Below are 16833 nucleotides of genomic sequence, written 5' to 3'. Positions count from 1 at the left end.
CATCTGTTGACAGGAGTCCCTGTACCTCTGCTACAAGTTACTCTCCGCCTCTGGCTCTCACTTCTTTCCGAATATGAGTCCCCATACTGAGTCCCCCCTTGCCGAAGTCCCTTGGGGCAGAGGGAGGGTCATCAGGCTGCTGTGGAAACACCAAGGCACAGGTGGGCTGTGGCAAGGAGAAGAAAGGCCAGCCCATTCCCGTGATACCCACGTGTTCCAATGCTAGACTGTGCGCGCTAGCGAATTCTAGTGTTTAGTGCACTGCTTCCTTCTACCATGAGGCGATGCCCTCACCCTTTTAAACTGATAGTCTGTGTAGGTAGTCTCCATAAGTTTCCTTTTTGCCCAAATCTCTGTAAGGCATAACACCTCAGAGCTGGACTGCAAAGCAATGCCCTTTTAACCATTGCCCTACTAGAACAGCTCTCCTCTCCAAGCGAGAATATTAGAATGTGCCAGGACTCCCCTGGTGGCGCAATGGTTAAGAATCCACCTGCCAATGCAGGGGACACGGGTTCAAGCCCTGGTCTGGGAAGATCCCACGTGCCGCAGAGCAACTAATGTGCCACAACTACTGAGCCTGCGCTCTAGAGCCCGTGAGCCACAACTACTGAGCCCGCGTGCCTAGAGCACATGCTCTGCAACAAGAGAAGCCACCGCAATGAGAAGCCTGCGCACCACAACGAAGAGTAGCCCCCACTCGCTGCAACTAAAGAAAGCCCGCGCAGCTACTTAGACCCAGTGCAGCCAAAAATAAATATAAATAAAAATAAATTTATTTTTTAAAAAAGTGCTGAATAGAATTTGCAGGATTGATTTTCCCTGCAGTGGTTAATAAACTGGAAAAGACCAGGTAACTCAACTTCAAAAACAGAAGGAAAACCAACCACGCTACCTGCTACCACAGGGGACAGGCCCTTAACTAGAGCCACTGCGCTGAGTGGCTAAGCGCCACCTAAGTCTTCCCACCTCTGGGCCCCATCACCATTACTGCAGGCTTAGAATCAAATTACCTGAATGAGAAAATGGAGCTCAGGGAAATTCCCTGGCGGTCCAGTGGTTAGGACTCCACACTTCCACTGCAGGGGACACAGGTCTGAGCTCTGGTCGGGGAATGAAGATCTCACGTGCTGCGTGGTGCAGCCAAAAAAAAAAAAAAACAGAGCTCAAATAAGTTGTGTGGCTTGCTTCAATCTGGCAAATTGGTTTCATTTGTCAACTGCTAGAGACAGAGCAGTGAACAGATAACTAAGATCAAGAGTTTGAAAACTAGTCTTTAGTCTTCTACCTGCTTAATCTGTTGAAATATTGTCAACTTAAATTTCAGACCACTTAAGCGTCCTTGGTTAACTTTAAATGGCAGTAAGTGATAGGAATGCTACAAAATTAGAAACTCAAACAGGACAGCCCCCATCAAGTTTTATTAGGATTATAAAAATTTCAGTACAAAAACATTCCACCTCTATGAAATACAGTAACCTGAAGTTGACGTCACAAAGGGAACAAGAAAGTGATTTTTTTTTTTTTTTTTTAAGAAAGTGATTTTTGAATGGCAGCTTTCACGATTTACAAACTGGTAAAGTAAATGCTTGGATGCTATGAAGTAGTTGATCTAAATTGTGAGGATTTCTCAAAGGAGCTCCTCTATCTCACACAGTAGGTGGAAAACTAGAAATTCGTTCAATTTATTAAAACTCCTTTCCCAGCAAGATAAACTAGGCATCCTCTAAATGGCTGAAGTACTGCCAAAGCTGCTTTGGCCATTCTATGGAGGATGGTGCCATCTTGTGGCCACTCTCAAACCACCCATTACTACAGTGCAATTCCAGCACGTTAACTTGGAGTGAAAAGAATATTTTATACTGCCTGAAACCTGGGGCACTTGAGATGTCTTCAAATGTTCTCAAAGAACAGGACATTCTGGTTACTTTTATAATTTTATTGACTCTTTTCTCCTCATATCTTTCACAACAAAAAACCCAGCATCTTATCCCAAAGTTTCAACTCAACTGCCTCAGAGGCCATGTGAAGCACCACCACTTCATGCCTCTGAATAACCACTGTAAAAACTAGAGTTATGTACATAGCAAGTTCAAGTTTCTGCCCACCTCAGGACACACAGCTGGTAATCAAACCCTTGTTGCCAACTCCAGGGACTCTGCCTATCTTATTTCTCGGCAGCTCTTCCCATCTGTTTAAGACTGCGTCTTCCTGACTGACGGCTACCCTTCAGGGTGGGTCACGGCTGAGCCAAAGAGAAGCACAGTCTAGTCCCACGGTCACCTCCCACCAGCCACCAGTTGGCCAGGCAGGAAATCATTTCCAGTCTTTTGTCTCCACCATTTATCTCCCTCTTTCTTCTTCAAAACTTGCTGCTATCACTTTCACTAACAATGGATTCAGTGTCCATTAAATTGCCTGAGAGGTGGCTTGAGCCTGACATACTTTCCTGAGCTAAAAAAGAAGAAAACAACAAACCTCTGTGGCCTTCCTGCCATGAGATCAAGTAACAAAGGGAAAAGCACTACTGAGCAGGGTGGTGCTAGGGAAGCAATGCAAGCCCCTCCCCACCCCCACGGAGGTTTCGCCAGCGCCAGCTCTTGCGGGTACAACACGGCAGATATTCTGGGGTCAAGGAGGTATAATGAAGGGAAACCCGTTTATTTTCCCCTTTTGAACTTCCCTGCTGCCCCAGTCTTTGCCCTCTTCTTAGCAGACCCCTTGGGTTCTGGCTCCTTGCGCTTAGCTGAAGACAGGGAGCCAGTCACCTTGAAGAAATCATCCAGGCGGCCCTGGGTGCTGCCCTGGCGGCTCTTGCTCAGCCTCCTGACCCCGCTGCGGATTCGCTCCTCGGAGAACTGCTTTTCACCACACATGAACTTGACGAGCTCTTCTTCATTTGGCTCGCTCCACTTCAGCTCCACAGATTCCGGGTCCAGCACCTCGGGCTCCAGGAAGAGCTGCTGGGCCTCCTTGTGGAGCCAATTTTCTGGCACAGGGTACTTGTTGGGGTCGAGCCGACGCACGATCTCCTCGATGCTCTTGTGCTTCTGGATGAGGTCCACGGCCCGCTTGGGCCCAATGCCCCGAATGGTCTCACAGTAGTCGCTGCCCAGCAGGATGCACAGATCCACAAACTGCTCCTGGCTCAGGCCCAGCTCCTGCAGAATCCGGCTCAGGTGGAACTCCTGGATGGGCAGCTTCTTGGCCTCGCTAGCGGTCAGGTGCCGCATGAGCACAGGGCTGCCAAAGGTCAGGCAATCCATGTCCTCGGTGGCCGCGGCATAGACTCTGCCGGCCTTCACCAGGGCGGCACAGCTGGCCTCAGCCTCGCTGGGCGCATCGAGGTATGGGATGCCCATGAGGCTCAGGAGATGCTTGCACTCATCATTGTGCTGCTTGGTGACCTTCACCAGCCGCTTCGTAAACTTCTCCACCTCCCCTTCGGCCCCAGCAGCCTGGGCCTGCTGCAGCTGCTTCTCCGCCTCAGCCCGCCGCTCGCTGCGTTTGGCCAGCTCCCCTGACTTGAGCTGTGGCGGCTTGCCGTCAAAGACGTACACGGGCTTGATGCCGTTCTCCATCATGCGGATGGTGCGGTAGAACATGCCCATCAGGTGGCTGGTGGTCTCACCCTCCTCATTCTGCAGCACATCCCCCCCTTGGCGAACAGCTATTAGGAACTGATAAATGCTCATGGAGGCATCGATAGCCACCTTGCGGCCAAAGTAGCTCTTGATGTCATTCTCCCGGATGGCACTGGGGGCCACGTCGGCAATCAGTTTGGCCAGTCCTTGAATTCCCATAGCAATACAGAGAGACAGCTAAAAGAGAAAGGCAGGTAAGACAAGGAGGAACTTAAAGGATGCAAAAGGAGGACGGGTTACCAGGGGTGCTATCTCACCAACTTCACGCCCTCGGCTAAACGTATCTAGCACAACAAAACGACACCAAGTCAGCACCTCGGAAGATGAGAAGAACAAGACAAGGCTCCCATCGTCAAGAAACGTACAGTCCGGTAAGGAAGTCCACTCAATTAATACTAAGGCCTCCTGAGAGTTAACTGAGATAACAGACAAAAAACCCCCGACAAACATTAGGTGCTCTGTAAACGTTCTCCCTGCAGAACCCACTCGATCCTTTGGTTCGTGCCTCAAGCTGCCTGCTTTGCTAGAACGTGGACCGAGGGGACAACGCCTCGTTAGCCGGGCATCCTCCCGCTGCGTCCGACAAACGCAGGCAGGAAAGGGATGTGAACGAGTGCAGCTCAAAAAAATGTCTCTCCTCCAGGAGCTTAGTCACAATACACAACGACCTCATGAGCTGGGAATTATCTTCTTTCTACAAATGATGAAAGAGGCTCGGAAGTTAAGCGACTGGCCCGGGGCTCATAGCGGGAAAAGTGGCGGGCCCGCCTGACTGCGAATCCCGCGCTCGCTCCGCCCAGCCCGCGGCAGCCGCCGGCCTTCCCCAGCACCCGGGGCAAAACGGCCCGCCGCTCTCGGAGACGCTTCCGGAGGGTCTCACCTGGCCTCTGGGGCGCTCCGGCGTGGCCCAGGACAGATCTCAGCTCAACTCCCTCCTCAGCGCCGCCGCCTCCTAGGCACTAGCCGCTGATACCCTCTCACTCCGCCGCCTTCCAAAGCCCGCGCTCCCGTCACGTGACCTGCCGCGGCGCACAGCCTCCTGGGAAGTGTAGTACAGGCCCCGGCCCTCTCGGCCAGCTTCTCTCACGACAAACAGTCCCGCCAGGGTGAACGGACTCGCTCAGCGAGCCGACCCTACCCTTCTCTACCGCTGGCTCCCACTGCACCACGGTCGCCCCGCAGGCCCCAGATCCTGCCACACCCGAAACCAAACGACTACAAATCCCACAATGCCACCTGTGCAGCTGCACTTCCTCTTCCGGCTGAACAGCGCGCCTGCTCCTGCCGACGTGTTCTTCCGGTGGCTGAGCGGCGGTTTACCCTGTGCCTGGCAAAATGGTGAGAGGGTTGAGGGGAGTTCCGGATGGGACTCTGGGGACCCCTCGGGGCCCGTCCCGCGCCCTGTTTTTCTCGCAGAAGCCTCAGATGTCCGAGGTGCAGAGGGCTGGAGGCTCCTGGATCCTTCGGCTTGGGCTGAGGGGCGGGGAAGGGAAGCCCCTTGCCATGGAGTCCTTAGGCTGAGGTTTTGATCGCATTGGGTTTCTGATCTAACGGTTTATAAGGATGAGGAGCATGGGGAGCATTTCTAATACCTTCGAGCTTTTCTCTCTGTTACTTGTGATCAATCTGTTACCTCTATCTGGAAAGTTTTTCCCGCCTGCCGAACTCGTACTCATACTACACGGTCCCGGGCAAAAGTCACCTTCTTGATGAAGTACTAACAACTGTCTCGGGCACTTGTCCTCTCTCTCCTGGGAGCCTCGCAACCTATGTACAGACCTCTTGCCACGTGTCGTGGACTTGTTATTTGCCACGCCTCCTAGTGACCACCATCTGACGTGCCTCTAGCCCTGGGATGATGTCTATTCATCTTTGTATTTCCAGTGCCAAACACGGGGCCAGCAATTGGAGGCTCAATCAATGGCAGCGATTGTCTTTATCATTTTTAGGGGGGCATAAATGTTTACTGAATTGAATTCCAGTGTCTCTGAGAACAATGAGGTCAATTTACTTCTCTAGAGTTGTTGTGTTCTGGATTTTAGAAGCGTTGGCTGGTGGGTGACAATGGAAGTTAACATTTGTACAGAACTTCACGTTTACAGCCCTCTTTCACAAGCATTATCTCATATTCTTCCCTATAACCTTGGGAGGGAAACAAACACCTATTGAGCAACTACTCTATGCCAGGCAGTGAGTTAGATGCTATTGCGTTTGTCGCCTTTCTTAAATCATACATCAGCCTTGTGAGAGAGTTATTATTATAATCACTTTGTTATTATAATCACTTTGTTTATTTACTTTTATTTAATTTATTTTATTTTTGGCTGCCTTGGGTCTTCATTGCTGCACTTGGGCTTTCTCTAGTTGCAGCAAGTGGGGGCTACTCTTCGTTGCGGTGCCTGGGCTTCTCATTGCGGTGGCTTCTCTTGTTGCAGAGCCTGGGCTCTAGGCACGCGCGTTTCAGTAGTTGTGGCTCGCGAGCTCTAGAGCGCAGGCTCAGTAGTTGTGGCGCACGGGCTTAGTTGCTCCACGGCACATGGGGTCTTCCCGGACCAGGGCTCGAAGCCGTGTCCCCTGCATTGGCAGGCGGATTCTTAACCACTGCGCCACCAGTGAAGCCCCAGAATTTTAACTTATGTCTTTTGCCTGTAGGTCCTGAGATTCCTTAATTGTGTAGTGGGAAGAATACAAGATTAGGAGTTGAGATCTGGGTGCCAGTCCAGAGTCTGTCTTTCAGCAGGGATTCTGAGCTGGAAGTCTACAGACATGGGTCCATAAAGCTCCTAAAATTATAAGCAAACTTTTTCTTGGATGCGGTTTGTCCCAGGCAAAGAGTCCATACCTTTCATCACGTTTTTTTCATGGTGGCCGGTGGCCTCAGAAAATGTTAAGGACCATTGATCTGTAGCTAATCAGTCACCTTCTGTGCCTCAGCCTCTGACTCTCAGCTGCCCTTCTTGTCTCATATTGAAAAGACGAAGTGCCGCCTTAGTTTAAGATGTAATTGTTGTCATTCCCAAACGGAATCATTTGACGGTGGTTCTGAAGGATTTCCACATTTCCCAAGCTGAAGTAAGCTTCTAGCAGTCACAGCAGCACGAGGCTCCGTGATAACCCCATAGTCCCCCCAGATTGAGGTCATGGGATTCTTTGATGGCTCTGACCTCACGCCTTCCCTTAGGAGCTTGAGGCCATGAGCAGATACACCAGTCCAGTGAACCCGGCTGTCTTTCCGCATCTGACCGTGGTGCTGTTGGCCATTGGCATGTTCTTCACCGCCTGGTTCTTCGTGTATCCTTTCACTGAGCAGCCAGTGGGCCAGAATTAGTGAGGTGGGAAACTGAGGGAGGAACCATGCTGGGTACATGCACCCTGCCAGTTTTGTTCCGGTGTGGCGATGGGGGATGGTAAGGAGGTTGAGGGAAGGCTGTTGACGTCCAAAGTCGGGTTGTGGCCTTATTTTCCAGGTTCAGGTGAGCTCAATTCGCTCTTCCGTATTCCAGGACGGTGAGCAGAGGGCCTGGCTGCACTGGAGGCTATAGGTATGGGGACCTGAAGTTGAGAAAGTGGTGTCAGGAGTGGTGTGCTCAGGTGTCAGGAGGTACGAGGGCCAGTCCCAGCTCTGCCGCTCATTAGCTGCGTGACCTAACCCCTCTGGGCTTCATTTTCTTCATGGGTGGTGGAAGGGTGGTAGGAGCACCAGAGTCTAGGTCACCTCTTGGGCCCCTCTGCCCGGAGCCAGACCAGCCATCCCTTTGCTTCTCCTTAATTGCCCTGCCAGTTATGAGGTCACCTCCACCAAATACACTCGAGATATCTACAAAGAGCTCCTCATCTCTTTGGTGGCTTCACTCTTCATGGGCTTTGGAGTGCTCTTCCTGCTGCTCTGGGTCGGCATCTACGTATGAGCTCCCAAGGGTAAGAGCAGTGACAGGGTGGGACGCTGGAGAGGCCTCCCCATGCCCACATCAGCGGGGTCCTTGGGCCTGCATGACCCCTCAGTTAATGGAGTGAGACTCAGCAGAACGGATAGGGACACCACACACGTGCCCCTTTCCCTGTCCCCTAATGGGGATTTGAGCCAAGTGGGACCACCTTTGTCAGTTCTGAGGTCTCCACACTGTCCGAGGCCTCGACCTGGCTCTGGGGTATACTACGTAGGGCTGTGGGCACAGGCTTCCCGTGGTTACACATCTGCGTTCTTACCCGTCGTACACAGTGATTGGAGAGCCTCTGGGGAGTGACCCAGCAAGGGGCCAGGATCCTGGACTTGCTGCCAGGAGTAGCATTTTAGTTAGTTTCAACGTTTTCAGTCATTGAAATACATTTTGACTAACTGACTGAAAAAAAATACCCGCAACCTTGCTGCAGATGATCCACCAAACAGGTCACTTAGAGTCAATTGGCTCTGGTGGCCCTGCTTCAAAGGACTGTGCCCATCAGCCCTTGCCCCAGGAGCATAGGGGTTTGGGGAGAAAAGCTGATGGAAAGAAGGGTCACTGCTCTCATTTTGATACCCCTCTTTTTCAGGTACCAGCCAGGCGGCTTCACTGAATCCCTGCTTTTGTAAATTAGTTTTTTTTACTATGCCGGAAGTGTCCCACCTGCTGCTCACAATAAAGGCAGATGTGTGACAGCCCTGCCTGGTGCCCATCCTGGGGGTGGGAGTGGTGCAGGTGCTGGGACCCACGACTTCCCCAGTCCCACCCCTTCCCATTTCTCCTGCCTTTCAGGTGGTTCCTGCTGCTGGGAAGCCCTGCCCTCTGCCTATGAGAGGGATATGGGGAGTGTCTTATCCTCAGAATTGAGGGCTCACCTGTGGACAGGAAGGGGCTGGGCCTGCCCTCCACCGTGGCTTCTAGTGTAAAATTCTGTAGGAACCCGTACCAGTCAAGTCTGCCCTGGGCCAGTCCCCTCCTCTTGAGTGGTGCCGGGGACCCTCGAAAGGCTCAGCTTTTCCCTAAGGTGGCTACTTTTAACGCAGGCAGGGCAGCAGTAGGTCCATGGGGTGTGGCTAGGGGAAGGGGCTGCTGCATCCTGTTCCCAAGCCCGGCCTGAAGCTACGAGGGCTAATGGGGTACGAAGCATCCACCGGGCTCAGGGGCCCCAGTTGGTCCCAGGCCCACAGGCGACCCCATCTGCCACCAGAACAATCTCAAGAAGACGGGGAGGCAAGCTCAGATACAAAGCAGTGTTTATACATTTATTTATATGCGTATATTTACTTCAGAAAAGAACAGTTCAGGGGACAGGAAGCAAGCAGGCCTGGGGCTGCTTCCCTCTGCCCACTCCAGAGTCAGAGTTGGTACGCGATAAATATGAGTCAAAGCTCAGGGGCAGGAAGGGGGAGTTAAGTGGGAGGGAAGGGGCGCGCTATGCACACGCAGGCTTTCCCGGGGCTGGAACGTGGGCAGGGGCACTTGTGCACTGAGAGGCGCTGTGTACAGCTTGAAGCGTGGGGGAGATCGGCCCAGTGGCTACAGGAGTAAATGCTGTAGGAAGAGAGGAAGGGAGGGGAGATGCAAAGGGGAGAGAGGAAGGGAGGGGTAGGGGATGGAGCCAAGACACCCACTCACCGGCACCCACCAGGCAGCTGTCAGCCTCCAGCAGGTGGCCCACTGGCCTTCCCTGAAGCCCCTTTCCCTCACTGGGCTTAAGGCAACTTTAGTCCAAGGTTGACCACCCGCCCCCCCCCTTGGCCCCAAACAGCACTGAGGACCCCCTCCCCAGGCATGGAAACAGCCAGCTGCCAACCAGATTGGGGCGATGCTGTGTCCAGATGGCTCCAGGGGGCAGTGGAGGGTCACCTTCCAGTTAAGTACAGGGGGGCCGCGGTCCAAGAACTTGTGCCCCCACTGAGGAAGCCCCCCAGAATCCTATTAGAAGGGGCAGGGCTCGGTAGTTTTATGGCATTTAGGGAGGGTTCCCCCAGTGGGAGGAAGGAGAACAGAGCAGCGCTAAGCAGGCCTCGGCCGCCAGCATGGTGTGGGGAGCCATGTAATTCCTATGTCGGAGGGAGGGGCCACACTGGGGAGGGGGCTGGGAGGCGAGGTATCCTTGCTACCCCCATTCCCCCTGTGTTTCCCTATCCCGAGGAGAAGTGCTTTGACATCCCTAGCAGAAGGGGGCCCGCGGTTCCTAGGCTTCTTCAAGATTCCGGTCTCTCACAGAAAGGCCTCCCACTCAAAGCTGAGAATGAGAGGTAGATGGGGCAAGGCCTGGCTCCCAAAGAGGTGGCAGAATATCACAAGGCGAGGACGGCATTTCCATCCCCATTTCTGAACCCATGGCAGACACGGCGAAATGATTTCCACTCTCCTTCCGTGAGCCTGGATGTGGCCTCAGAAAGCTCCAGATACCCACTAAGAAAGGTTAACATTGGCACTTGAGATAAGACTTCTGTAACCCAAGCCCACCACTCTGTTCCTGGCAGGAGTGGGCGGAACTGGGACTACTGCCGAGCACGGGGCCCCCAGCCTGGCTGTCCAAGCCCAGCACGGGAGCCCTTTAATCCGGGGAGGTGAGGCCACCAGCAGACAAGAGTGGAGGGAAAAGCCACTCCTGGTGGTAGGGAGTGGGATGGGTGTCTCAAGGCTCCCTGGGACAGATCAGAGCCAGGGCCCTGCCTTTCAAGTGTCCCCCCAGGGCTCTGGCCCACTCCGGGCTTTCCATCTCCATCCTTCCACTCCTGCCCTGGTTTAAGTGCATTTTAGTAATTATTTCATTAATAACAGCAAAAGCTATTTGCATCCACCCACCAGACAAGACCGGCCTGCTGCCTTGCAGGGATTCCCGCTCCTCTGCTCAGAGACCTCTGTGAGCTCTGGAAGCTCCCAGGGGCCCAGGCCGTGGGGCCGCAACGCCACCTGGGGGCTCACAGGGAACTTCCTTCCCTTCGGGATACTCCAGGTTCAAGGGTCCAAGGCTTACCTGGCCCACAGGCTCCCCTGGTTCAGCCAGGCACTAAGTGTACACAAGGCACGCGGTCAGCCCATCCAGGGCTGGCTTCAGCTGCCCTGGGAGCTCTTGGAGCCAAGCTCTCCCAGGGAGAAGAGACCTCCTGGGCCGTGCTTAAAGCTTAGAAGTCCAAGTCTAGTAACAGTCAGACCCTAAGAAGTCCACCACCTAGCCCTCCCCAGGGAGCAGCTTCAAGGGTAAGGGCTGTCCGCCCTCCACTGACTCGTGGGTCCAGCCAAGTCTCTGAGGGCTCGAGCCAAGCCCCCGCCGGTCTCAAAGGCGGATGGGTCCTCTCTCCAAAAGAGGGGTGGCTCCCAGTCGCAGAAGGGGAGGCAGGAAGGGGGGGCTCTGGGCCGAGTCACGGGCTTCCCCCGCCTCTGGGGCGCTGCCGCCCGCCAGCCCTCCATCGGCCGTATCCGGACACACGTGAATCGGGCCGGCCTGGGCCCGCAGGTCTCCCTCCAGCGCCCTCCGTGGTCTGGGGGCGCCGCCAGCAGGACTAGCGGCTCCAGTGTGAGGACTTCCAGTGTCACCAGGCGCGGGGAGGGCCGAGCCACCTCACCTCCTCCGCGGAGGTGCCAGCGGCGGGCTCCAGTGTAACACCATGGTATCCAGTGTGGAGGGGGCGCCCGGGGACCCCCGGGCCCTGCTGTGGCGCTGCCTCCGAGGGCAGCTCAGTCACACAGGCGGTAGAAGTGGAAGTAGTAGTCTGCGGCCGGCCAGACCGGGGCCTCCAAGCTGCAGTTGGCCTGACCCTGGGGGGAAGGGCAGTGGGAACCAGTGAGGTGGCTCCAGGGGTGGGGGCCAGAGGCGCTCCCCCCACTGACGTCGCCTGACACTGCCCCGTGTCCCGCCATGTGATCTTCAGTCCCCCCCCCCCTCTTCCCCCAAGCCCCACCCTGAACCTCTGGGGGCAGACAGGGTGCCAGTGCTCACCAGCAGTGCCACCCGGAAGTGGTAGGTGAATCTGCGGAAGGACAGGATGGTTACTGGCCACTGGTGGGAGGTGCCCTGGGGAGAGGGGGGAGGGGGGGAGAGGGGTCAGGAGAGCTGCGCAGCCCCCCACCCCCGGCCCCATCCCAACCGGCATCCCTCGCCATGGCCGTCGCAGCCCTGGCTCTGTGGCACGGTTTACAAAGCGGAGAAGCAGAGACGTGAAGAGAGATCGGAGGGCGCGCTTTCTGCTTCGGGGAGCAACAGCACCCACCGTCTGTGTGTACTGCGTGCCAGGCGCCCGGGGGCCCGCAGCCGCTGGTCTCTTACTGCCTTCCCTCTCACCACTGTGCTCCGGGCACATCCAAGTAGTTCACTCACCCCATCCACACTGCAACCCACTGAGGCGGTGCCGCTTACAGGCGAGGACACTGCTGAGTTACCTGCCTAAACTCCACCGACGCTGGGATTCAAGCCCTCCCCGCCCAGGGCCTGAGCCTCTTCAGGGCTCTCACCCACTCCATCCTCTACTCAAGCTACTTTCTGCACCTCTTTTCTCCCTGGCTAGAGAGTGCATTCTTGGAAGGCAAGGCCTGTTTCTTCCCTACCTCTGTCTCCCCTCAGCTGGGCTCAGCGCAGGGCCTGGGACAGAGGACGCCCCAATAGATATTTGTTGAATAAACACACGAGTGGGTGAGAAGAAATTTCCTTAACCTGTGCTGAGAGTCACAACTTCGGGTCACGTGGCCAGAGAGGAGCTGGATGGTGACAGGTTCCCAGACCAGGAGGCAGCCCCCTCCACACAGCCCAAGAGACCTTCCAAAGTCACAGATGGAACCATGCCACTGCCCCCGCCCGAGCTTCAGGTCCAGCCTCCTTCCCGTCTCCCGTGGCGCACGGCCCTCGCCACGTTTCCAGCTCTGCCAGCGCGCCACGCTCTCCCTGGCTGCCAGGCCTCTGCACCCGCTGTTCCCCTACTCCTGGGACGCTGTCCCCTTTCCTTTCCCCAGCTGATCCCATATTGCCCTTCAGGTCTCATCTCAATCAAACATGACTTGGGGGCAGCTGGCCTGACCCTGAGACCACACAAGGTCAGCTCTCCCTGCCACGGGCTCCCAGGACGCCCTCCGCACGCCCTCCCGGTCTCCACCATTGTGCTCACCCCAGGTTAGGCCTTGTGGAACTGTTTTCCTCCCCAGGCTTTCGTCAGGGCAGGGACAGGGCCGGGAGACACTCAGCGGTGAGCAGTGCACGCATGCCCCCCTCCCTGAGACACGGAGGCCCAGGCCCCAAAGTGTCCTTCGTGGAGATGCCTGCACTCTTGACTCCGGCTCCCTCTCCTCTCCCGCTTGGGAGCCCAGACGTGCCGGGGGGCGGGGGGAGGAAGCTCCGGCCTGGCTGGCCCACAGCTTCCCAGTCTCCTACCTGGGTGTCCTGGTGGGCATGGAGGCTCTGTGGAAAGCCCCCCTCCTCACACGGCTCCTCCTTTGACATCAAGCTGCACAGCACCACGGACACGGGGGCCGAGGAGCTGGGAGAGACCCAGTTAGCAGGGAAGTGGGCTTCTGAGCTCCTCCACCCCAGCCCGCTCCCAGCCAGCCCTCCACTCTACCTCCCTCACCCCGGTGAAACAGGGCACTGAATCCTCACAGCCTGAAAATGATGCGTAGCCGTCAAGGCTCCAGACGGCTACAAATCCTTTCCCATCCACCGTCCCACACAGCCTTCACAGCCCCTGGGAGGCAGCAGCCCATTTCACAGATGAGGAACCGATGCCTGGAGGTTGCCAGGTCACACAGCCAGTGAAGCATGGAGCAGGCAATAAAGCTAGCACCCGTCCTCCGCCCCCTCCCCCGGTTGCCTGGGACTACTGGGTCTCCACCCCCCACGGCAGCACTCACTTCATCTGCAGGGTCAGGCGGAGGTGCAGCGGGGTGCTGCTGCTGATGGGGATGTGGTAGGTGAAGTTTCCAGGCCTGAAAGGGCAAAGCTGACTGCTCAACCCGAGGCCACCCTGCGCCCCGCCCCCCCGACTCCCATCAACTCCTCAGCCCCCAGTCTACAGTGGAGCCCTTCAGGGGCCTGGAAAGACGCTGCCCCACCTTGAGGGGGAAGTTCCTCCCTGAGGGGAGCAAGATCTGAACACCTGGACCGCCTGGGCTCATGTTACCAGAGGGAACCTGTCCTGGGTGCGGGGGGAGGGAGGTAGCCAAGCCCACCTGCAGGCGTCCTCTGAGGAGCAGTACTGGGACGTGATGGGCATCGAATTCTCCAGCACCTGGATGGAGGTCAGGGACGGCACTGGGTCTGCAAGGAGAGAGGCCACTGGCGCAGGAAGGAGGGTGACAAGACAGGACACAAATGAGAAGCAGCCAAACCTGTCCTTGCCCGAGACTCGCATCAGTCAGTCACACCTCAGCAGGAATAAATTTCAGGTTATTCTTTCCAGACTCTCACAACGGCTGGGGTCACCATCTTCCCCAGCAGCCCTAGGACTACGCAGTTCCCATGAGCCTGAGGTGTGCCTCCTTGACGGACCCAGAACACCCAGAAGTAGGGATGGGTCTTCCGTATCCCCTGCATGGGGCGTACAGGAGCCCGCTCTTCAGGCCCCTGTTCCTGACTGCACACATCTCTTCCCAACTCGGGGTGCAGTGACATCAAGTTGGTAGCTTGAAATCAGCCATGGCGGGAGTATTCACACACACAAATCAGGGCCCCACTGTCCTTCAAAGACTCAGCTTCAATGTCGCCTCCTCCAGGAAAGCCTCCCCTGATCACCTCCCCACCTCAGTCTGGATTCTGTGCCCTCCCTAGTCGCCAAGCTGCCTGTGTGTCCCCTCAGAGCCTCACCACACTGCTGTTTTCGTGTCTGTGAGCCCTTGGGGGCAGGGCACATCCGCCTGCATCACCCCCCCGGTGCCCTGTACGGAGCCGTTCACAGAGGAGGGGCCCAGGAAACGGCTGCCTGGTAAGCATCTACCCCGTGGGGTTTCCCCCATCACTCTGAAATTCAATCTCGGCAAACCACAGTTTCTAAGCTTTTTTTTTTTTTTTTTTCTCTTTAAGCCACAAAACCCATCAAATGGAAGTTGATGAGGAGACCCAATACCTAGAGCAGAGGTGCCTGGTTGAAGCCAGGAAGGTTCTCGGCCTCCCCTTCAACCTCCAAGGCAGCCCCGGGGATACTTCAGAGAAACCCGGTTTGAAAACCAATAAAGGGTACCCTAGCTTTGTTAAAACCAAAGGTTTGAGGTTTGGAAAATTGGGGGGACCCTGAACAGTACCCTTCTTGCCCTGGCATGGTGACATAAAAGGAGCCACGTGGACTTGGGATCAAATTCCACCTCTGCCGCTAACAAGCTGTATGACCCTGGGCAAGTCACTTCACCCCAGTTTCCATTTCCTCATCTGAACAATGGGGACGATTCCTTTCTCGCAGGAGTGTTGTGAAGATTAAACGAGGCGATCGATATGACGCTATGTAATCAGCCTGGCCTGATTGCTGGGACTTAGTAATGCTCAGCAAATGTCTGTCGACTGCCAATTCTGCACCCAGGTATTCTGGTGATGGGCTGAAATGGGCCCCGGCCAGTGAGCCTTGCCGGGTTGGGCTGAGCGGGGGAGGGGGTAGGGCAGGTACCTGGCTGGCTCCGGGCCTGGGTGGGCTGAGCAGGGCTCAGGCCAAGCTGAGGGGCCCCTCGGCGGCCCCGGACATGGAGGCCCAGGCTAGGGCTGTTCTTGGCTTTGCCCTGGCCTCCAGGAAAGGGGACCGCAGGGCTGGCCACAGGGTCCGAGTTCTTTGGATGCTTGAAGTAGCCAATGCCATTGGCCGACAGGCCCCAGGACTTGGCTCTGATGTTGGTGACTGGCAGCAGGGCCATCTGGCTGGGGCCTGTGGAGAGAACCAGGCACAGGCTGAGAGGCAGGCACGGGCTGCCTCCTGCCCAGCTGTCTTGAGGGCCCGACTGGACTCTGGGTGACTCCCTTCTATCTCCTGGTCTCCTCAGAGGGAACCCCCAGTCTTTCTCCAGAGCCTCATTCTGGGCTCCAGGAGACCAGACCCTCCCACCAATGAGTCTTTGGGGCCTTTCTTAGGCCTCCTGTAAAAACCCCTCCAACCCAAAACCTGGCCCTAAGCGAGCCATACCTGAGTGGTTGGTGGAGGGGCCGGGACTGGGGCTGAGACCATGGCCAGGATTAAAGCTGGGGCCAAGGCTAGGGTCAGTGGTGGGGCTGGGGCTGGGCGAGGAGCAGCAGACGACTGGGCAGGGGCGGCTGGAGCACAGGTCCAAGGTGCGGAGGGCTGCAGCTGGGGCCGAGCTGGTCGGGCCAGTGGTAACTGAGGAAGCCAGAGGCTGTATGAACTGGAGTGGGGCAGCAGAGCCCCCCGACCCAGAACACAGCCACCTCTCCCCATCCCATCCCTCCAAACCCACGCCCCGGCACGCACCCAGCAGCAGAGAGGGCCGTGTGCCCGGCCGCCCAGTGGTCACAGGGGACTGTCGGAGCTGAGTGGTCCCAAAGCTCTGGCTGGACCTGCTGGGGAAGGGTGGGCTGAGCTCAGAGGGGCTGGGAGAGCCTGAGCAGGAGGCCTGGGAGTCCCAGAGAAGCGGGAGGGGCGCGAGGAGGTGGACAAGGAAGGCAGAAAGGAGGCAGAGGCAGGAGGCAGAGGGCTTGGTCCAGACACGTACCATGGGCACATGGCCTCACTCCCCCCAGGGTGCTGGGGCCGGAGCAGGGCCAGAAGACAGGAGGTGGACACGGCAAAAGAGCTAAGGGGCAGCAGAGAGGAAAAGAGGGGGCAGGCACAGGGGAGGAGAGAAAGAGAAGACACGGTCAGAGATGGCCCAAGGACCGAGGGTGACAGTGGGCAGAAGAGCCCAAGGCCCCACCCCGGCCCTCCTTCCCCTACCCCCTGTTCTAACCTGGGCCCCTCAGATGCCGCCTGCCACTCAGAGGCCCAGCTACCTGGAGGAGCACTGAGCAGGCCAGGGAGAAACATCGGCTTCGGTAGGACTGCGAAGCAGCTGGCCCCCTTCCAGAGAGGCCTTCCCGCCCGTCCCCACAAACCCCTGGCGGGCTGAGAGCCTGAGGTGGGACCCCCTTTAGAGGAGACAGCCTCCAGGGCTCCTCCGACCCTGGGCTGCCCGCCAAAGCCCCGCCCGGCCTGGCGATGGCCCCCGCAGCCAGGCCTCCAGGGACATACCCATCAGTTTCCACCAGGTCCTCCTCGGTGCGCAGGCTCAGCACATACAGTGTAGACATGGACACCACGCTGGGAGCCACAGGAAGGGGC

The 16833-nt window shown here is 56.7% G+C and overlaps 3 protein-coding genes across 4 annotated transcripts in view; 1 reads left to right on the top strand and 2 right to left on the bottom strand.

Moving 5' to 3' along the window:
• Positions 1-1924: 1924 nt before the first annotated feature.
• On the bottom strand, positions 1925-5045 carry FEN1 (flap structure-specific endonuclease 1). The gene is made up of 2 exons (XM_068555902.1): positions 4525-5045; positions 1925-3821 (listed from the first exon to the last, which is right to left on the bottom strand). Exon 2 carries the CDS (start codon positions 3801-3803, stop codon positions 2661-2663), a length of 1143 nt encoding a protein of 380 aa, XP_068412003.1. The 5' UTR covers positions 3804-3821; positions 4525-5045; the 3' UTR covers positions 1925-2660.
• On the top strand, positions 4906-8280 carry TMEM258 (transmembrane protein 258). Its single transcript, XM_068555903.1, has 4 exons — positions 4906-4982; positions 6826-6935; positions 7426-7562; positions 8175-8280. The coding sequence occupies exons 1-3, from the start codon at positions 4980-4982 to the stop codon at positions 7550-7552; spliced, it is 240 nt and encodes a 79-aa protein (XP_068412004.1). The 5' UTR covers positions 4906-4979; the 3' UTR covers positions 7553-7562; positions 8175-8280.
• A 2923-nt stretch (positions 8281-11203) lies between these two features.
• MYRF (myelin regulatory factor) overlaps positions 11204-16833 on the bottom strand; it is a 30847-nt gene continuing 25217 nt past the window's right edge. Inside the window, exons 18-27 of one of the 2 annotated variants that reach the window (XM_068555255.1) lie at positions 16744-16812; positions 16229-16309; positions 15988-16073; positions 15685-15876; positions 15178-15429; positions 13754-13859; positions 13436-13510; positions 12960-13065; positions 11538-11612; positions 11204-11356 (exon numbers count right to left, since the gene is read on the bottom strand). In XM_068555255.1, coding sequence (XP_068411356.1) covers positions 11276-11356; positions 11538-11612; positions 12960-13065; positions 13436-13510; positions 13754-13859; positions 15178-15429; positions 15685-15876; positions 15988-16073; positions 16229-16309; positions 16744-16812 — 1123 coding nt within the window. In that variant the 3' untranslated portion in view covers positions 11204-11275. Of the gene's footprint in view, positions 11357-11537; positions 11613-12959; positions 13066-13435; positions 13511-13753; positions 13860-15177; positions 15430-15684; positions 15877-15987; positions 16077-16228; positions 16310-16743; positions 16813-16833 lie in introns of both variants that reach the window. The other variant, XM_068555256.1, reaches the window with a different exon arrangement.

Source organism: Eschrichtius robustus, chromosome 11 (assembly GCF_028021215.1).
Source record: "Eschrichtius robustus isolate mEscRob2 chromosome 11, mEscRob2.pri, whole genome shotgun sequence".
Lineage (NCBI taxonomy): Eukaryota > Metazoa > Chordata > Mammalia > Artiodactyla > Eschrichtiidae > Eschrichtius > Eschrichtius robustus.
The sequence above is the reverse complement of the archived record's forward strand: the minus strand, read 5'-3'. Positions and strand labels throughout refer to the sequence as shown.

What these genes read in the sequence shown, in the direction of transcription:
- TMEM258 (XM_068555903.1), top strand. An exon ending in TTCACCGCCTGGTTCTTCGT is followed by an intron (nt 6,936 to 7,425) that starts GTATCCTTTCAC and finishes TTGCCCTGCCAG; the next exon opens with TTATGAGGTCACCTCCACCA.
- FEN1 (XM_068555902.1), bottom strand. Translation starts at nt 3,803, where the DNA reads ATGGGAATTCAAGGACTGGCCAAACTGATTGCCGACGTGGCCCCCAGT.